Consider the following 23,243-nt stretch of genomic DNA (forward strand, 5'->3'; position numbering starts at 1 on the left):
CACGTGGCCACTGGCGCGTGAAAACTGTTGACGACAAGCAAAAATGCATCTAAAGAGTCGTTTAGGCGTACCAAGTCGTGGTGTACAGCAGGGCTTCCCGGGTGTGGTGAGCTGACGTTTCACGGTGACTGATCGGATATAGGCAGTGAGAGTGTTTATGGAGTGAAACATACATATGTGACATTTGCGTGACTGACACAGACATGCTAAGAACAACATGGTGAGTACATACGTCCAGTCTGTATTATACATTTCCCATGAAATAACTGCCAATGTTTATGTTTTTTTTCTATGTGTGCAGAGCATTTAATGGAACGTTATCCTTATTTACGATGTTATTCTCAGTATCCTACTGTTTAGGTGTGTATGCATGGAACCAGCATGAACGTTTAACTATGAATATATACACATTCAACCAACTCGTCTGTGCAAGTGACAGTGTTGTGTTAGTGTTGCCATTGTCGTGTTGTAAATATCACCTGTGATTTACGTGCAATATGATATCATTGTATTGAATATGCTTGTATTGATCGACGTCAGTCAGCGATCTACCAATACAGATAAACACTACCTCGTACAACGTTACTTAACTAGCGCGGGGTGTTGCCACCGTCCCTTGTTCAGTTCAGAATGGCTAACTGTCATATTCCGCAATGCATATCAACATTTTGTCAGCAGTCTATGGAAAATCGAAACTCCAACTCAAAGTTTGACAGGGAAACAATGCAAACATTTTTCTTCTTTTGAATGCCTCAATACAAAAATAGATCGTCCAAAACAGTACTTGATAAACGTATTGGTGATATTTCTAGCACTGTATAGAGGCCGACTCGTAGGAAGGCCGTTGAGCGTGACAATTATTTTCCTCACTGTGATTTATGGTGCATAATTGATTCGTTGCGCCAATACATCTTTATTTCAGGCTGTAACTCTCAAGTACATAACTGTCATTAATATCTGTTAGGGCTGAATATTGATTAAATTATAAATAATAGAAAATCTTGCTTGATTACTCAGATTAAAACATGAACATTCTTTCAATCTTGACATTATTTTCTCTTGAAACAATTTTTCAATACTACCATCTTCGGTCCTTAGATAAGTCCAGTGTATCACCAGTGAATCGTGACGGTATTAAGGATAAATACATTGTGTCTCAGACGTTGTAATACTACTCGCTATGGAACACGACAAAACGTATCAATTTCTTTTCCGATGAAATCGACAAATTTTGCGATGCATATCAGAGTGTACAATGCTTGCCGAATAGCTGTTTGTCACTGGCTACTCGTGGTTAGTGCAGTCAGTAATGATAACGGGAACTAGCACGTGTCCCATTGTGACAAGTGTCAATGAAATGTACAAGACATTGTGTCAATTTCAGTTATCATATATTGGTGGATACACTGTTATTAGCTTTCTCCTACACCAAAGAATACAATTAATTTGAAGCTTGGCTGATATTACCACGGTAACAAAAGGCCGAGTCGATACAATTCACGAAAATATGTCTGTCTCTTTTCCAAAACTAACAAATCGTTGCGAGAATGTGTCAAACAGATTGGTTTTCTGTCACTAGTCTTTCAGCATACAGTACATATAGCGAACACCGTCCTCTCACTCTCCATATATGTCACCCACACAGACTGTCTCCGAAATCACTCTGGAAAATGATACAGCATTTTATTTCAAATCTGTTTACAAAGAAGATGAAATCATGTGTATTTATTTACAAAATGGACACATAATGCCTCATCGCCGGTTTCACTACACTGACAAAACCCGCACTCGACGAGGCGGGAGCGTATCTTCAAGAACTATATGAGTCATCTACCTCACTCGGGTGATTTTAAAGCTGTATATATTTGTACAAAATGTCTTGAACGTGCCTCGTCTTCCTATTCAAAGTGATGACAAAAAATAAATGCTATAAAGCTGTTCTCCACGCTATCAAAATATGAGTAATTTTGTTGCTATATATGAATAAATCTAAAGAATTATGAATTCCAGTGGCGGTAGTCATCACGTAGAGATCAAGCTGATTATAGGCTTGGAGTTATTCGTCCCGAGGCTTCACAAGCTTTGTCCTCGTCATTGAAACCTACAAGCTTGTCAATTTCTTGTGCGTGTTCATAGCCACCCTCGCGTGTCGGGGCTTCGGGTACAGCTTGTGTCTCGCTGCACATTAGCGGTTGACATATGCACTTTGAAAAATGTATTTTTGTAGTAGATGAATTAAAAATAATTGCACTAGTCGTTTTATAGTATAACATTCCCAGTTTAGATGTTATTAATTTGGCTTTAAGAGTAAGTAGTATCAGTTGAGTCGACCGTCTTTACCGTATTGTACCACATATTACGTGATAGGAATATATTTTGTATAGAGTGGCTTATTAAAATATTCATAATACTATGGTCTGACATACATATGAGTAACAAGAGGGACATGTTATCGGTCCAGTGACTTCGGCCACCAAGGCTGTAATTAACATTTAGTAAATAGGGACGCGTCGCTGCGTTGTTCGCAGCCATATTCTCACAAATATATTCATGGAGTAATAGTAAAATAGTTTTCATCACAAGCGTTGATTACATGGAGTATGGCGAGAGAGGGACAAAGGTTTGGGATACTTGCTATCATATATTTACCACTATTAACTCTGTAGTTGGTAAAGCCAAGTTGTTGAGTTGTATCGCCGAAGTTTGTCATGTACATATCATGCCTGCCAATCAAACTGAGTGCTAAACATCATGCATTTCGTGCACGACCGTTTGTGTAAATATCGATTAACCATTATCATAAATGGTAATTCCGGCTTTTTACGGTGAGCAAGTACTTTTGTATCAAGAAATGTTTGCTCAAAATAACTTTAACTTCGTTGTAATTAAGAACATTGAGGTGCTCTTGGTTTCCACCCTTTCAGCAGTAATCATTGATCCGTTGCTCTGTCAGAGGATTGTCATCAGTGTCGCTGTTTGACTTCTGCGATTATGAAATAATCCTGGTCGCGTCAAAGTTCATTGGATTATCAATTTGTTACCTCAGTAACCAAGTCGATAATCAACTGCCTGATTTCACTGATTTTGAATCAAATAGAATTAATTGAAAACAGACAGACGTATTCGGAAATGTCTCGTCTAGGATTACAATCTGTAAACCAATCTATTTGTAGACTGGGGAATTACGACGACAACGGCAAATCCTATTTCTGTCTGCTGGGGGAATTAATCTTTCAGCGATGGCCGAAAACGGTTCCCGATCAGTGAGTTTGGTCGGTTGATTAATTTCAGTATTTTACCCGTAATCTGGCAATGCACAGACTTATTACCCAAACCAACAGAGAGTAGGTTCGTTAACCCCGTGTACTTAGTTGTGTCCACATCGCGATGAGGATTAGGATTAAGTGATTACTCTCAAGTAAGCCTGAAAAACCTTCCTGCGTTGCAGGAGTCGAATATGGCACCGGGGTTTGACAGACGATTTTTTCCGCGGAGAACTATGTAAGCGGATGAATGTCATCAGTGTGTCAAAATACATTCCATACTAGTAGAAACGTGTCAACAGTTAAGTAACAGAAAACAGGAATTTCGTAGTGACCTAGATGCGATAATGGTTAATGATCAGCAAGAAAATATACCATGCAAACAATTCTTACAACTATTTATTCAGACTATTCATATTTATGCTTATAGTTATTTACTGTCTGTTTAAACGTCATTCTTTTTTCTTTTTCTTACCTTGAAGATCCGGGTTAGAATTGATCTTATTTTTTATACTTAAACGTCATTCACAGTGACTATCTGCCGATAAAGATCGTGGAATTTCATCTCAGGAGTGACGTCATTAGCGGTAATTCCCCAAGGAAACACAAATGCCTTGTGGGTATCATCTCCTTTCAAGTCAAGGAAATAAATGTTATCTGGTGGAAATACATCTCACAACGTCGCATTATCTCCCAATCCCGCTCCGTAGAAAAAGAAAGCTAAATGACTAGTATGTTAAATTCAAAACCGTAATGATCCCATTTATTGATAACTGAAATATGCCAGGATAACACGGACTACATTATGTAGTTTTACAGTTATGATCTATTTCCTTGCTGTTTACACAACAAACCATTGTCAAGAGAGGTGGGCAGCTTGATGTTGTTTTCATGCACAGTGGAATATACTTTGAGGTCACACCCCTGTTCTTTCACGTTCAGAAAGCTGTAAACTGGGGATATACATGGTCATTATTTATATCTGTTAAATAATACACTTACATTTTGAATTTGTTGAATATTGATTTAAGAAACAACACCAAGAAAATGTTAAGATTACCAATGGGGTCCATCTTCAACTAGATAACCTTAATTCACCGTAATTCTTCAAGGGAACGGTTTCGAGTTATCTGTATGAAACAATATTGGCTTCAAGTTAGCTATGTCTTTATTGGAATCTGACTGGATACAAAGAAGAACAGGTAAATGTATTGTGAATATTATATTACATTTTGATAGTATAAACTTTATACCATACTTTAAGTACTAGCATTTTCTAAAAAATGAATTGCTTGGTCTGAAATTGGTGTTTGTGAAGATGATATTTGACCCTATTTTCCATTCACCGTACTGTGTTGTCTTCTGTCGACGGTAAGTGGTCACACGTGGGGAGATGACTCGTGGTCACACGTCCATGTGGCAGCAGCTGGACTGTTGGTCCAGCACTGACCGTCACAACCATCGATCACATCGTGCATCTGTAGCACTCTCTGTACAGTGTACACCCTATCTGTGTTCTGATCACTGTACAGGAGACAGTTACTTGGTGATAGTTCCACACAACTCTCTGTACAGTGTACACCCTCTCTGTGTTCTGATCACTGTACAGGAGACAGGTACTTGGTGATAGTTCCACACAACTCTCTGTACAGTGTACACCCTCTCTGTGTTCTGATCACTGTACAGGAGACAGGTACTTGGTGATAGTTCCACACAACTCTCTGTACAGTGTACACCCTCTCTGTGTTCTGATCACTGTACAGAAGACGACATGCTTTAGTAGATGTTTAAATGACTACACTACTCTGTACAGTGTATACACCCTACTTGTCTTCTGATCACTGTACAGTAGTAAATTCACAACGGGCCGAGATCTTACTGGTAACGTAATCATTATCCTGTGAGGCACGGCCATGCTTTCATTCCTAATCAGTACACCAAACACTCCGTTATAGCAGTAAACATACACAGTGGAAGTTGACAATGCTGATGATTGTGGGCAAATATGATCCTAGAAAGCATTTAACTGACAATGGGAACTAACTGGTAAAATGCTCATTCCTGCAGAAACTGCTTCATCATTATGTTCCGTTGATTGGACACTGCCAACATTGGTTATTTAGGCTAGTTCTACATTGTTGAGTGAATTGTCAAATGGTATTACTCTAACCTATCTCATATTGCTGGAATATTGCTAAAACGGCGTAAGACACAAATTATAATTTGATACTAAATCTACATATCGTTAAACATTTCGTCGAGGGACGTTTAATATCAACCCCCGCTTGTATGTAAGGAAACATGCAACGTGATGGCTGACACCTTCTGGTTCGTGGCATTCAACAATGTGTATATTCCCACACAGTGACACGGTCTACATGGAAACATTTCTAAATACAACCAACCACTATTTCTCATCCGAGAACTGTATGTTCCTCATTATACTCTCCAAATAATGAGTCACATTTAACTGAGTACGGTATCAGAAAGCTGTTTACATCCAAATAGACTCAACCATTTATAAGCTACATTACGCGAAAATTAGCCTCTTTTTCGTGGTAAGTTTACAACTGTTATTAAGTTCTCATGATGAGATGTTTGTATTATGTTGAAGTCTACACGTTGCTATTTTAACCACAATTACACTTGTGATGGCAGTTACATTTCGTTACACTGTGTTCCGCTAGTTACCTGTCATGCATGGGAGACAGTCTTCTATACAGAGCCCGGTAATCACCTGGGAAACAGCGAGACTGGCATCACTGAACAGCCTACATAGGTATACATATACATGCACTGAAGCCCTGGATGTGGTGGCAATAATCATATACCTGGCTGGGAAACACAATAGTATGTAATTATAGATGGGAAAAGTGAGTACAAAAGGTATTCCCATGTATCTATTTTATTGAAATGTGTGGTTTTAAATTACCAATTGACTTCAGTGGTTGGTGCAGCAAAATAGCTCATGTTCATTTTCAACTCCACTACAAACTATTAATATCTACTTTAAAAAAAAAGATTTTTATTCTCTCGAAATACATGACCTCTGACGCTGGATTTCTATATTAGGCTTGACAATACCATGAAACAACAATATTCTAAGTCGAGCTATTTCATCATACTGAGAAACAGGTCAACGTGGTGGTTAGTTTTATATTCTGGGATGCTACATGTCAATTACATAATTATGATGTGCAAAACGGGATAAAGTCTGTCTTTCTGATAATACTCCTTGTGCAAAACATTCAATCAGGGGGGTTAAAATACCACAAGCATAGATGTGATCGAGGTTGCAAGTGTTGTAGAAATTTTATTCAAATTATTCCTTTTAATCCGATAGCCTAAAGGAACATGAAATATAGTTGTGTGGTTAATAGTCTGCCATTACCGCCATAAGTTCTGCACAATGAGTGGGTTGGCCGTATGACCCGAACGTTCACAGCACGAGAGTGGTCAGCTCTGGAAATGGCCACCGTCCAGACAAATGACCATTGATTGGTTACTAATTTCTGGCCATTGTCACCTCTAACAATACATGCAACATGTCCCAGACCATGAAAAGGGGAGGTAACTGTCAATATTTTCCCAGAGTGTGAATTTAATTAAAGGTTTTACAGCTACATGTTGGAACTGGACCTTAGATCAATGTGTTCACTTACAAATGAGATTAGTATGGAGTAGAGGCATTAATTATGAGCAGATTCTTTGTATTTGAGATATTTCAAGTTAACATGATACACAGATCTATACAGGCTGAATTAAGCTTCAATAGAAACAATACTTTAGACAAGGTTTTCAAGAAAAATGAATGATAATTATGATGAAAATGATGATAATAAATTATCAGAATAATAATGATATAGACTTTTAAACTATGTATGTAGATGTATTCTTTGTACAATAGTTAGGGATACTTAATCCGACGTTTTACCCCTATTTTATCATTTTTCAAATGGAATTAAGGACAAAGGCTTTCAAATCTAAACTGAAGACATACCTGCTTAAAAAAACATACAGTGTCTAAATGTTCATTCTCGACTTGTTCGGAGAGCGCTACTGAGCAGTAGGTTTGGACCGGAACTGTCGCTATATAAATGTTTTGATGATGATGATGATTGTTCAGTATGACCCAGATGACATTGTGATGCAACCACTCATACCAACACTCTATAGATAATGCGACTGCCATGATTGTCTGAGTATGTTTGAATGTAACCCCCATCCCAGTACCAACCAGTGATGCTACCCGTGTCCCCCTGCCATCAGCCACACTCAAGTATCTGCACTACAGAAAGGTGTGCTGCATTATCCATGAAGAATATCTCACTTATCCCTGACAGACAAGGGCAACAAAAAAGATGCTCCTAGGAGGATAAGGGGGTGTCAAAAAATTCCCCAGGGTCGAACAGAGCGTCAACAGTCCTGCATGCTCTCATTCCATGGTGTTCCCCATGTTTACCTGTGCACACCTGTAGCGATAACGACCCCCTAGGATCATCCTGCTTTGCCCACTGCTGCATATTCTGTCATAAAAAATATAGTTAAAAAGCAGAGATTTAGGGTGTTTTCTGTCCTTGGAGGCTGAGTCAGATGGGTGACAAGACTTGGTGTAGGTCACAGCATCCTCTGGGTGTTGTTCCAGATTTGGGAGTAGCCATGTAATTCATGGCCATGAAATCAGATTTACATAACATTTTATAGAAATACTGGTTAAAAATTATAGTTAATGCTTTCATGCACTTCACATTCTTTATGTATTTCTCTATCAATTTAAGTGTAACAAAAATTTAGAAATATCAATTTCTTATCTTACTGAATGGTACTCCCTACCATTCACCTGATGAAGGAGCAAGCATACACTCCAAAATGTTGTGTTATTCACAATAAAGAAGTTGAAATCCATAAATCTGGCTTTTCTTAGTATCTTACTGCACATTCTATACTCTCTGTAAATACAACTTGCTTCAAAATATAGAAGTTGAACTTGAACTAACAGAAAGCACAATATATTCTTGTTTATTTGCTAAAATTTAACCTTAAGTCTTGAGAGATGTGAGCAACTATTGTCATGTCAGGTATAGAACTATGTTCCAAGTCATCAAGCCACCTGATGAAGTTAAATGGAGTTTTAATTAGTTGATCTTCACACCTACTGTGAATGTAGGTTTACTTGACCTGTTTGTTGACACAGGTGAGGTCACAGATGGGCAGGTGATGGACAGGTCTTCAACTGACCAAGGTGTTATCAACAATTCTGATGCAGTGCTGAATAGCTGGACTAGTGTTATTTATACAGATCAGTTTTTCCATTAGCTAACTGATGAGATTATTGGAATCAACATTGTTAAGAGATCCTCCTGAGCAAAAACAACCTATCACCTAGAGAGATTATGTTCATCCTTTCTTTGTTTTATGTTATTTTGTTGTTGGATATGCCTAATTCAAGTAGAGAGGAGCACCATTTTCATGTAACCAGTAGCACCAGAAAGTTTCATAATTTTATGGAAATTATGTAAAAATTGGTAACATGATATATTCAAACAATTATGAATTCTGTGACTAAAACAGAAGAGCAATACTTTCCTTTTGCTAAGATCAGAAGTGGCTTCTAGTAATGACATGCAGTCCAGAATATCAACTACCATGTCATAGTTCTGTCAACATTCAACTACTGTGTTCTGCTGGGAAGTAAAACAAACATTGTCTGTGTAATTAGATTTCATTAGCATGCATTTTAATAACAAGGAAGTAATGATGTTTTCATTGTCATAGCTGATAGAATAAACATCTGTAATTACCACCTAGTGTATGCTGTGTTGATTGGTGAGCAATACTCACAAAGTCTCAATGCTGGTGTTTCTGTTTATCTGTCTGTAAACTCAGTTTGTTATTTGGAGGTTTACAATATATATTGATATATTGTAGATGCAGGTAGAAATTGGATACCAGTAATTCATGAAGAATGACCTTATTGAATCTCATTGTATTAAAACTCTGGTTACCAAATTGAAAAAAGATTTATCTTTGTGAAGAAATTGAATTGATGATCATTAATGAAACACAGTATTTGAACAATTTCTTTGCAACTGATTGAACAACTGGCAAAATATTGACAAATTTATTGGTTCTTTTTTATTATGTTATAAATAAGGAGAACAATTGAATACTTAAGGAATAATCTTTGTTTACTGTTTACTCTCTGCAAATTATAGCACACAACAATTGGTTGAATTAATTTACTCATAACATGCCCAGCAGTTTAAATATTGAGGTGGCAAGACTTGGTAATCCTCCGAATACAATAAATATCATCCCCAATAAAATGTACTGTGCACACTTTGATCAAAATCCTCTTTAACACCCATTCACCAATTTCTTTGTTTGCATAAATGCTTTCCTCAAAATTTCCCATCTACCCTTCATTCTTAATTAGCTTGCACAGTCACAATAACAGTAAATTACCTGGATTTTAATACAGGTGATCCTGCATCCTCATCAGATCAAAGGATACGGGTGAGAAAAGACAATTGGCTTAATTGCTTGCTTGAGTGAGCAGAGTTCACCAGCTTGAGGGGACAGTTAATGAAGACCCCCTAAGGGGGAAATAAAACTGATATAGGTTACTATCTGAAGTTAACCACTTAAATGCACATTTCACTGCTGTACCTCAGGGTGTAGTGTACTTGTGTTCTTACTGAGTTGTACATTACAGTTGTATATTTCAAGTGGTCTGACTTGTTTTACCTGTCAGTTGGGACATATCTGGATCATATTTCACATTGGAAGTGTGGCATACACCACGATTCTTGGAGTTTCCATTCTGGGTTCTGTTGGAGATAAACTGCATTTTCATTATTGAGTAAGTATTTAAGTTTAATTTGAAATTTGATTTTTACAGTCTAAAGGTAGACTTAATTTGGTAAGGAGAGACAGTTTGTTTCCATAGCAGATTGTTTAGATATCTATTCCTTAACTGGTTTCACCAAGAGAATCCTGAACAATACAATTAAGGTATTTGACTGTAGGAGGTGGATATGACTTTTGTAAATATACAGATCACTGAAATCATTTAGCATTTAACAAATGTGGTCTCCAAAACTGTTTATGCTGAGCTGTCAATCAAGTATCAATAGCACACCTGTGTAGTTGTCAGTTTGATGTGTCCAGGAAGTATGATATAAATAGGCAGGATAGGTGCTTTCTTCACTGATATTCCTACCACCAATCTGTTTTGGATTACCTCTTCTCATCATAGCATGGGTCTGACTTATCATTTCTATATCCTTGTCAATTTCAAAGAGACATTTCTGTATTCTTGTCAGTATCCAGTGGAAAGAGTGGCCATTTGGTCCCAACTGTCATAAAACTTTGCAGGGGTCATCACTAAAGTGACCATTGTGATTTAGCGGTCATACCTTGGTCACCTGACCCTTAGTGGCTCATTGTCGAAATCCCCATGGGTCAGTTTGTAAATATTGCCTCTATTGGAACCCATGTATGCTTGTTGATTTCATATTGTCTGCAAACTGCAACCAAAGTTTTGCTCAGATATGGGACATTGAATTTCACATAGACCCCTTGATTTCCTCTTGTTAAGAAAGGACACTTGACTAGTTTTTCTCAGGTATGGAACATTAACTTCTCCGCTTGACTTGATCAGCTGAAACATAAAACTTACAGTTTAATGAGATAAATGAAAAGAATACTTCTGGGTAATTATTTTGAAGAATGGTTTACAAAGCTGCTTGATGTTAGAAATGGTGTCTCTGGGAATCTCCTTGACCATAACCTCTGCCTACTGAAACTTAACATTGAATGTCCTGTGTTACTGTCAGCTGCATGTTTAATCCATATCCAGCAAATGACATATGGATTCTCATTTTACATAGTGCACTGGTTTTAGTTATATAATTTTGTATATTGAATAGATGGCATTGGTTTGTGGGTGTGAAATTATCCATATCCAGTAAATGATGTATAGATTTTCATTTTACAAATTGTGAACTTTTTAGTTATATAATTTTGCATATAGAGTGTCTTGTATTGTTCGCTGACAATTTTATAAAAATCTTCCATAGTAATATACAAATTAGGTTTCCTATTTTCATACAATAAAAATATAGTAAAAGATTTTTTTCTGATGAGGATTTTTATTGATGTAATCTTATGGAAATAGGATGTTAAAATGTACTGTGCACCCAGTGAACTGAGGCTACTCCCACCCACACCACAGAACACTGGGTATTGTGACCAGTGAGCGTAGCAAACACCTTGCCTCCCCATCGGTCATACAGCCTTTCAAGACCTATAGTGTGGGGAATCAGTGTGTTCTCCTCAGGTGGGTTAGTGCAGGAAGGATAGTCCTGTATCTAGTGGAACACACATACTGAGGAAATACTGGAGAACTAACACTACATTAGTTAAGGGAGCCATGAAGTCAAATTTAAAATTGTAAAATAAAGTTGAAATTTTTAAAATTGCTATTATAGTTAACTAATATCCCTGCATGAGAGTATTTGTTTATTGAGTGAAGTCGAGGGTCTGCTGAGGAGATTAAGGTGATGTGTGATGCACTTCAAGTCTTCACATTCCCATTCTTGCACACTAAACACTTTAAGAGGGTTACAGAAGTTTGCCATCACATTTCCTTATTTGATTTGAATGTAATTAGACTTTACTGAGAATAAAGATTGTGTGTGTGCTGTGTTAATGTCTTCCTGATCTGCCAACACTCCTTGTCTGGTTGTACAGACTTACCTACCAGTCTTAGTCACTCATAGTGAGGACATTGTCACACCGGCCCAACCCACCTCTGTTAGAAAGTAGATCAGTGTCACTGTTTGGCTTAATTGTTATTTAAGTACATCTTGCACTGGGAGAATTTCACACTGCTTGTGTTACCTAATTTGTAGCTGTTCAACCATACAAATGTGATTGGTAATTTTAAATTTCATTTTCCATATTGAGATTTTATTCCAATGATATAAAAGAACTTTTTAAGTTTTGTATATTATTTTGTTTTTAGTTACATAGGCATATATGATGGGCATATGGTCTGTTTGATCATATGACAAATAGAATATCATCCAGTGAGCACTGTCATAAAACACTTAACCTCAAGAGAGGAAAGACTTCAGTAATTAACATAAGAAAAACAATGAAAGTCTCAGCTGTGTGTGTATAATTACCCTAAACATGTCAATTTCCATGTATATTTCATTGGATGATTGACACTAGGTGTCAGCCACTGTGTGGTTTGGCTGTGTCTAGCAATGTGTGAAGCCTATTGTCTCCCCATCAACTGTAGTGTTGTTACTGCACAGCCCAGCAACACAGTGTCAGACAGATCAGCCAAGGTCAGCCCTGTTTGGATGGCACTGGTTTGTTGGTGCAAAAATGTAAAAACAAACAAGTCTTAGGTGTATCTTAAAATATTTTTAAGGAAATTAACTGTTGTAGTGTCCAACCGAGGTGCTGGCATGAAACTTACAACACCTCTGGTGTGTGGATATGTGTGTCTATCTTCATTACAGACAGAAAGTGTTGACTTAAGTGTTTTCATTAATGACTTAATGAACTTATGTATGAGTTAATTAATTTAGTGAAAAAATCAATATTTATATTTGTCTGATTTTTTGTTTGTCATGCTTTAGATTTATTCTGAATTTTTTCTTTATATGTAATACAAACAAGCTTTCACAGTATGAACTGCTTGGGGTATAAAATACAAAATTTGGCATCAGTTCGTGAATTTGAACAAAGCCTGTCAAGGTATGTAGAATCAATTTTCCGGTGTGTGCAACATGATTGACAGGTATGTACAATATGAATGTCTGTAATGTTTATTTCCCACCATTATCAGTGTCAGGGCTTCGCTAATTACACCAGCATCTTCAAGACAAGAACATTGCATCACTTTAGTAGAGGGAAAGCAATTACACCACCATAAAGCTGACACCTCAGTTATCTGTGGCTGGGAGAGGGCATGTACGCTGGTGGCCGAGTGTGTCAGTGATATATACAACAGTGGAGGGCACTTGAAGCACTGCACATCTGATAGGGAGAGGGCTATAGACATGGCTGTAAACTGATGGCACTGATACTGACATCTATAGGGCTGCTTTGTTGCTTCATCTGGTGGCTTGGTGGCTTGTGAGGAATTATGAATTTATGAGTCTTTTATGTTGTAATTGGCTCTTTTAGGGGTCCTAGTGTGGTGATGTAAATGTGAAGTGTTTGACAACACTGAGAATGGCATCAGTATTGGGACATAAAACTTTAACTGACAGGTCCTACAAGTTAGCATATACCATTGTATGTATGCAACATACATATATATATGTGAGTGTTGTGTTTATGTAACTGTATTATTGGTGGTTTGTTAGAAATATTCCAGCTACTGTAGTAAGAGAGTGATCAAGTCTGGGTCAGACAATCCAGTGATGGATGAGCATCTATCCACACAACCGTGATAAAACCCTATACATTTAGTTGCTGTGGACAAACATGGTTCCACACTAACTGTGTTGATGCTTGGAGTCCTCTCCTGCCACACCTGGGTTGGAGGCTTTATTTGACATTTGTTTGAAATTTCACAAATATATGACATGTGGTTCACGGAAGCAGTTAATCTGTAAGGGGCATTACATATATGGGGAAAAATTACCACCATTAACAAATTTGTTTTCAAACTGCATGATTCTATTTTTGAAAATAAATATGTATTCCATCAATTATTTTTGAAAAATTCTACATATTGAATAATTCCATCAGTTATGTCTGAAGAAATAGTTATGTTCCATCAGTTAATAGTGATATGATGATCATTTGGGAACATGTACAATGTTGGAACATTTTCTTATTCAAAATCCCTGTTTACTGTTGGTGGCAGCTGAATGCTGTCAGGATTTGATAGTGAAATAGAGCCTGATGGATGATCTGTGGTGTTCTGGCTATCAGTTCAGGTGGGGCAGCCTATCAGTGAAATCCACTACAGAATCCGCCAACACCCCTACCGAGCTTGTCTGTTTCTCTGATATGAACAAGGTCACCGCCCCTTGTTATCCAGCTAATGACAGATTTAATTACCAGTATCACCAATGTCTGCATAAATAATGCCATGTGCATATCAACAGAAATGTACATGCAGAGCGTTATGACTTCAATTGACAACTTTACTATCTGCCTCCAAACACAGACAGCCATGTCAGTTTTGAAATTTGACAACAATCCTTAATTTATGGAGTCGTTCCCATCCAGACCCATGTCTAATAAATACTGGAGATTCTTAAATCATTGATGTGTAAATCCTGTGATGGAATTTTAACCAATAAACCACTTAAAGTTCTTGCTTCAGGATCAAGAACATACTTAACAACCTCTGAAGTTATTGTCTCTTTGATAGTGATTGGTGAAGTAAATCAGGGAAGTTCCTATTTTCTGATACAAACTCTAGTAACACGATAATCTCTATATCCAGGCACTGTGGTCACAGATTAGGTGTTGGTTTCAGATTAGTGTGAAACATACACCTCTTTGCTCAGACAGGTAAACTGTGACTTACTATCAAGGGTCAAGATTATGTGAAATAAGCATTATCTAAATGACATACCTTCCAGTGATTGGCAGGGGGGAGTGATACAACATTATCAGGTGTATGCAACTCAGTGTGCTTTATGAGGTAATAGACATCCCAGGTATGATATGGACATGATATGTACATAATAATGATAAGGCCTCCTTTGAGGTGACGAAGGATTTGGATGTTGAGGATGTCTCATTAGCCTCTGTGATCTATCCTGGGATTATGCCCTGTGATATGTGTGTCATGTAGATAAGTGGACAGTCATAAATATCAGGTCTTTTGTTTGATTGACAGGGAGGTGAGTGATATTTACATAGATCCCACAGTGGAACTGACCAGAATAAATCTATGATAACTTGAACTGAACTTCATCACCTGATAGATTCAATTTAGAATAGTAAATCCAATTTGAATAATAGTTGTAGTTATAAGTAATTAACTGTTGCCAGTTGATACAAACAATGATAAAATGTTCTACAAAATGTTCAAATGTTGGATGCTCAGTATCTTTCAGTTTAAAGAGATGATTTTGTGAAATGTAATGAACTGAATGAAGATAAGACAAGCTCTAGTTATATTTTTTAAAATGACAGGTGCTTCTGGAAATAAAACATTGATGACAAGTTAATCAATTAAAATTAAATAAAGATTTAATTATATAAATATTTAGCACCAACAGGTTCTGCTGAGCTGTTATGTCACAGGAAATGAGTCTGAGATTTAAGATGCTGACATGTATCCAAACCTATAATTTTCACTTTGCAATCTGTGTAAGTAAATCTCCCTGTTATACAATGAGGGCCTTGGTGTTGCAATCAGTGCATCCCCCATCAATGTGACTGGTTGCCGAGACAGAACACTGCCAGCTAAACATCTTCCTCTTTACTAACATTACCTAACACAGGCACATATTGAAAGACAAGGAAATGAGAGGGAGGGGTGAGGGAGAAAAAAATGATACTCGTTTTGTCATTAAGCAGAAACTACCACTGTGCAGTCAGTCCCGTGAAGCAGTGCAGTAGGTATACTGTTTGTATAGAAGCGCAATTTGGAATGCTTGGGGCAGGGAAAGAAAGAAAAATGTCTATATCGACCCAGAGGCAGTGAGAAATTTGTAAAGATCCCAGTGGGATCCTGTCTCAGCTATTAAGGCTTATCTTCTAACGCTTTAATGCCTTCTGATTTCAACCCAGGCTGTCATTATCAAGGTAATTGACGCCCCCTGTCAATCAAACGGCCGTTACCTTCCTTACGGCTTCTCATTGGTTGGAGGCGGAGCTTAGGCGGTAGGCAGGCCCAGTGTAAAGCCTTGCGTCTCGGGCAGTGCAGTATTGATGTTAGGAGATTGGAGCGAGGTGGTGTGTTAGGCTAGCTTGTGGATGGGGATTGTTTACTTATCAAGGTAATATTTGATACTGGTTTGTGATGTATTCAGGACAGTGCCTTTCAGCTTCAGTGTAGCATGTTCCCTCAATCCTACTTTCAGTCCATCTATATAGTTGCCACATGCAGGATTTACCCACTGGCCACAAAACATTACTGTGCCTCAGGTGACACATTCATCTTACAAATGGGATTTTATGAATGGTTCAATATACAATATGTTATATTGAATTATTTCTCCAACTGTATTGTATATTTTTACAATTGATGTTTCTGTGGATTAATACTCTTTTCTTCATTTGCAGCTTGTGACTAAAATGAAATGAGTAACATGAAGATTGGAGCAAGATACAAGATGGAAGTGTGTCTACGTTTTGTGATTGTTGTGTGTTTCATGACCATGTGTGGATGTGCAGAGTTTACATACTATTACGACATCCTTGAAGAAGTGCCTCCAGCACACTCCACCTTTATAGGAAACATCCCAAATGACACCAACCTGAAGTCCATGGTTAGTGAAGCAGACTTCTCAAATTTACAATACAGCTTTTTGACAGAAGGAGATTATGAAACAACGAAATATTTCAGCCTGGATGAAAATACTGGCAACCTGCGTACATCAGGTGATAATGTGTTGGACAGGGAAACTCTGTGTACATTTGCATCTACCTGTGTTTTGTCTTTGGAGATTGCCATCAAGTCTAAGTTAAACCAGTTCTTCAGGACAGTTGCCTTGGAGATAGCAGTAGCTGATGTTAATGACAATGCTCCTAAGTTTCCAACGAACAAGAAGACACTGAACATATCTGAGGAAGTAGTGACTGGAGCCTCCTTCGCCCTGGATGGAGCCGTGGATCGGGATACTGGAGCCAATAATTCTCTACAAACATATACCATTCAGCCAGCAGATGGACCTTTTGAGCTTCAGTTTAGCAAGAACTTCGATGGAACATCCTATTTGAATCTGGTTGTTCGTGAGAAGCTGGACCATGAGGAGAGGAACTTGTACAATGTGCAGGTCATAGCTGCAGATGGCGGGTGCCGCCCAACCAGGGGGTCCTCAGTCTGGAAATCAGCGTGATCGATATGAATGACAACCGACCAAAATTTACACAAGATTCCTACAGTGTTGTTGTGGAAGAGAATGTGGCACAGAACTATGTGATCCTGGCTGTGAATGCCACTGATGCAGATTCCGTGCTAATGGAGAGGTGAGGTACAGTCTCAGCTCTCATCAGGCTGTGAAGAATCAGAATCTGTTTGCCATTAACCCCCAGACAGGTGAGCTAAGTGTGACAGGTGAGCTTCAGAGTGAGCCGGAGGAGAAGTATGACATCATTGTAGAAGCGAGTGACATGGGGGTGCAGCCCTTCACGACCCAGGCGGTGGTCACTGTGGAGGTCCAGGACACCATCAACAACCCACCAAGGATCAGAGTGAACCTACTCACCGGTCAGACCACCAACTTCTCCCTCATATCAGAATATGCAAACCTGGGTGTCGTGGTGGCACATATCCGAGTGTATGAGTCCGACAGAGGGAGGAATGGTATTGTTAAGTGTGAGCTTCTACAGCATGACTATTTTGAACTGCAGGGCTTTGATGTTAATGAGTATAAGGTGATTGTGGCTAAACCGCTTGACCGGGAGTATAAAGCAGAACATACCTTGACCGTACAGTGTGAGGATGCAGGAACACCCCCACTTAGTGTAAATGCAAGCTTCATTGTGAAAGTCACAGACGAGAATGACAATGCCCCACAGTTTATCCCTGCTGTCTATTCAGCTACCATCAGGGAAAACAACAAGATAGGGGACAGTGTTCTGACAGTGCTGGCCCAGGACCTGGATGAAGGCAGTAACAGTAATATCAGGTATTCCCTGTCACCAATGTACAACCGGGATGAGTTTATCATCTCTCCTGAATCAGGACTCATATTGGCCAATACAAGGTTTGATTATGAAACAAAACCAGTGATGAATTTCTCTGTGATTGCTGTTGATGGTGGAAATCCACCCAAAACTTCAACTGCCAAAGTGACAGTGCGTGTGATTGATGTTAATGATCAGAAGCCCACATTCTCCCACTCCGTTTTCCATTTCAATATCTCAGAGAATGCTAAACTAGGGCAAAATGTTGGACAAATTGTTGCTTTTGATTTCGAAACTGGACGCAATGGAGAGGTGTATATTTCACTTTCACCAGAAATTGACAATGTTTCCCCTTTCGCTCTTTTTCAAAATGGGACAATTATTTTGAATGGAAGCATAGACCATGAAGTGGAAAGTCAGTATGAATTCCGAGTATTGGCTATTGATAGAGGTAGCCCACCACTAAGTGCAACTACTTACGTCAGAATTTCAATCCTGGATGAAAATGACAACATGCCAGTCATCACTTACCCCAACATCACCCATCACTCAACTCGGATATCCACTGACTATGAAATAAACAGCATCATCACATCAGTTCATGCCAGAGATGCAGATATCGGTATCAATGCTCAGCTGAAATATGTCATCACATCAAGAAATGACAGTGGTCGATTTGAAATTGATGGCAAAACTGGAGACATATCTGTAGCGAAGCACCTGTCCAAAAGTGACATTAACATGTACAAGTTCATGATAATGGTCCAAGATTCAGGTGTTCCTCCCCATGCATCCCACACCATTCTCTTCGTCAACGTCCTTGCTGGCAACGGTTCCACCATGATCGGTCCTCACGGAGGTAATGACCAAAATGTCCTCATCACTGTGACAATCATCTGTGTCACTGCCATCGTCTCTGCAATAATTGTGCTAGTTATTATTGTAATGAAGAGGAAAGACAAGCAGAGGACGAAGACCCCGCAGGGGTCGATGTATCTGCAGACTCCCGAGCTCCCTCACTCAGTATGTGGACAAGGTGAAGGTAGATAACGTCAGGACCAGCAAGGGAGTGGAAAATCACACAGATGACGAATTTGGATTTTCAGCCCATAAAGAAAAAGATGTTGAGAACATGAAAAATGACCCCAATTCACAGGTAAGAGCACTTAAAGTCAAGATGATTTTGAAAATTAAATCGAATATTTAAGTGTACTCAGTAGAATCAAACATGATCTAAAATTTGCAGTTAACACTCCTGAGTGTTCAAGCCGCACATCCTTCTTCTAATGTAGCAGTGCTAGTATTTATTTCTCGTTTTGTTTTGAAAGTTGGGTGATATCTTCAAATGTAGTAACATTTAATGAAGAAACATCACTTTCCTTCAGTAATTACACAATGGGAGGACTGAGGTTACACTTCGGAGTGGTGTTAGTGATGCAATTGTGGTGGAAATCTACAACAGTGTTGTTTTAATGAGGCCTGAGCAAATCTAGCCAACTGCATGTATTGGTTGTCGGTTCCATCTATACACTCTTGACACCTCAAAGAGAGACACACAAATAGTTTACAGCAGCGACAAATAAATGTCTGTCAGAAGGACAATAAACCAGAGTGAAACATTTACCCACCTAAACAACATGAGTATATGGGCATGTTCTGTCATCTCGCTCATAAACACTTGACATCAAACTGTCTAGCCCTGCCATGCTGTGATAGGGTAGTGACATGACATTTGATGGGCACACAGGTCTACAGGCAGTGTGTACAACTTTGATCAATTTATGACTCACATTTCAAAGAAACCTGAACAATCTCCCTGACACTGAAGATCATAATCATACACATGTGTGAGAAGAATTTGAAGTAAGTCTACCAATCAAATACTATGATCTGATTTATGGAAAGATGTGGATCAAGGGCTGGTATAAGTACTGTTTTAATACATTTTTTGTTTATGAACCTCCATTTGAACCTCTCTTTTTACGCTCATGAATTTAATGCTTTGGACATCCGAGCTAAGCTGCTGTATTGGTCTAATGAGCAACTGCAAGTCAGTACAGATCAAATATTTACTAAGAAAGTGGAATTATTGCAATTAACCTCTCCACTAAGCTGATTACTGAGCCTTTAATAGTATCCGATTTATGAAAGTCCACTCTTGAAGTGAATAGTCATTAATCATAATCAGACTTGATCAGGAGACGGCTGCTCAAGGGTTAATTTTGGAATACCTTGATACTGGTCAAAGAAAAGTAGAGGAAAATCTGAATTGAATTAGGAAGTAAAAGGGTTAATTTGGAGAATTTGGTTTTAATTTTGATCAGTTGTTAAGATTAAAGAACAAGGACTTAGGAAGCAAAGTAAATTATACTTAATTATTATAAAACTGATATCTACTTTAGATCTCAAACATGAAAACTTTATTCTATAGTGTCTGCATTTTGAAGTTGATTATTGTTCTTTGTTATTATTTAGGACTATGGAAATGTTAGTGTCCAAATACCATATTGAATCTCAAGCAAACATCTTTTTCTTTAGTATTTCTGTCATAAGTCAAAATTAGGAAAGCAAGTCTATTGGAGATCATGAAATATATTTGATTTGGCTTAATTTGTTGTAATATCCATACTTTTAAAAGGAATAATACTCATTTGTAAGGTACTTTAGTTTTACAAAAATATTTTTAATGTTTGCATGTTGACACTGTCAGACAAGCTATCAATGTACAAGCAGGTTTTTGACATTGATTGGAAACAAACAAACTTAAGCCAACTGCACTAGGTAATATCGGCTGGATTAGAAACCAACACCTAACAAACTAATGGTCAGCCAAGTGTCAAGAAACAGGCAGTGAAATGAGCAGCTGACATGCACAAGCGCTGAGTCACTTGGAAATTGACCATAACGTACAAAGCTTATGACACGAACAACTATTGTATATAACAAAACAGGAGCCTGTAATCTGCATTGTTACCTGTTTATTGTTTACCTGTGCGCTGATCTGTGCCCCTCCCAATCATACCTGCCGTTCCATGCCCCCTAATCCCTCACACCGAAATGCTAATCACCAGCGTGACATAATTACTGCGGTGTACATATAAATCAGTGACTCCAACAAGACAAATTTATTACCCTTAACTAAATTGTGAACAGTGCTTTACACCTGTCCTGTTGTTGATTTCCCTGGGACATGTAAATAAAGATGATATGTTGACATGGATCACAGGAGTTGACAGAAATATTATCCTGTCATATTTTCCACCGCCAACTGTTTGTACAATGAGTGTGAGTTACATTCAAGACATTGAATAAATTAAGAAACAGGTTCTGTCATCATTGAAGGGTTTTCAAGTATGATATGTGTCAATATTAGGAATTTGAGAGCAACTTTGACTCAATGAACAGTAGTGTTGACATGCACATTTCACAAAACTGACTTATGACGTGGATGTGCTGTGTGTGGTTATTTCTGTGCTTGTCTTTATCATTTAGGAACACACAGTCTGTAAGAGTTCTGGAGAGGTATTTCAATGTCTAGTGCAGGTATATTTGTAAAGATCCCACAGTGAATATCACGTGCTGGTTCAACATGCCTTGTTTGAACAGTGTATTTACTTTATAGAAAATAGCAGTTAGTTTCTAACAGACTGAAAAATGAAACAATAGCATATCAAACACTGAAAAACTCATCATATTAGCTGATCTCCCCAGCTGTCAAAAAGGTAAATTTGTCATTTCAAATACTGGACATAAAATCAGTTATATTTTTGAAAGCTAATATTTGTCACAGCTTTTAAATTGAAAGAAGGAACAGTTTTATTTCTTCTGACAGCTTATTTCAGTGTCAAGTGTGTTTGCCATTATTTGATTGACTTCTCAATGAAGAAATGTACAAGTGACATAAATGTACTGACACTTGTGCCAGTCAAGAGGGACGGGTGGTCACAGTAGAGGAATGTTGGGGTTGGGTGGCCAGGCACGTTTGTGGTGGAGGGTGGAATTATCACCAGGAGGGGTACAATTACACCCCACCCTGCTGGCTTTGATTGTTGGGCAGATAAAACAGGTACAAATTGAGTCCAAGCGTGGTTATTATCATTTAGTGTAATAATTGTCTTGCTGGACTACAATGGGGGTTCCAGGGCAAGGCTTGGTGTATGGTCAGGAAAAAGACATGTCATGTAAGGCTTATATCTAGCAGGAAGGAGGTGCCAACTTGTCAACACCATTGAAATGGGCATGAACAAAAGTAAATGTACACCAGATTTTCTCAGGATTGTCTAAATTGGATATTGTTATCAAGTTATCATAGAGTATTCTTTTATAAGTAAAGCAGTGTAAAATTGTGAAACATTTTTTCAAATTTACTTGCATGATAGATTCTATTTTCAACAGGTGTGTTTATTCAGAAACTTGTACAGGTACATCTGCTTATGAATTTTAAATCAGAGAGCTACAACCTGCAAAATCCTGTAATACAATCCTGCCCTGATTTATCAGATTGCTTGTCTAGTGTTTGCAGTAGAATCACAAATTTGCAAAGCAAAGCAATACTTCAGTCAGTGTAACTGAATCGTGTCCAAACATTGCTGTTCCTCTGTAGTATTGACTTTCTATCTCCTGAATTTACACCTGTTTGATTCGTTATCAAGGTCGTCTTGAACCAACTCTCACCAGCTCCCAGAGCATTTATGACATGAAACTATCAAGTGCTAGCAACAGTAATGCATTCATTGCTTCACAGTATCTCTCTCTGGAGATGCATCTCACACATGGGCTTCATATTTTGCAAACACAAACAATGCACGGTCCAATTTGTTCCACAAATATGGGAAATACTCTTAATACATTGTCCATAATGGCCGTGCAGAACAGCCGACTTGGACACCACAGCAGTTGTAAAACTGGACTTGTCAATAGCTAATCTGAACCCTATAAGGTCCCTTATGTAGCAATGTAATAGTAAATCTTTTACTTTACAGAAATAAATACTGGTACTCATACTTAAAGAACTGTGAAGGATTATACTTGCAAGATAAAATCATTTGAAGGAAGGCTTATCAGTGATAGACTGACACTAGAGATTTCCTTTTCTCAAAACAATTTCACCTCACCTGGCAATTCAGTCAGTGAGAATAA

At 38.1% G+C, this 23,243-nt stretch overlaps 2 protein-coding genes across 2 annotated transcripts in view; both read left to right on the forward strand.

Moving 5' to 3' along the window:
• Positions 1-19,154, forward strand: LOC124257248 (protocadherin-9-like). The gene is given in 4 exon segments (XM_046691262.1): positions 1-220; positions 16,539-17,270; positions 17,273-17,428; positions 17,431-19,154. Coding segments are annotated over 3 exon segments (2,595 nt in total). The 5' UTR covers positions 1-220; positions 16,539-16,555.
• Positions 19,148-23,243, forward strand: part of LOC124257249 — a 10,348-nt gene continuing 6,252 nt past the window's right edge. The window contains exon 1 of the mRNA XM_046691263.1: positions 19,148-19,260. Within this exon, the coding sequence (XP_046547219.1) occupies positions 19,237-19,260 (24 nt within the window). The 5' untranslated portion in view covers positions 19,148-19,236. The remainder of the gene's footprint in view (positions 19,261-23,243) is intronic.

Source organism: Haliotis rubra, unplaced genomic scaffold (assembly GCF_003918875.1).
Source record: "Haliotis rubra isolate DU_JTF1 unplaced genomic scaffold, ASM391887v1 Scf654, whole genome shotgun sequence".
Taxonomy (NCBI): Eukaryota; Metazoa; Mollusca; class Gastropoda; order Lepetellida; family Haliotidae; genus Haliotis; species Haliotis rubra.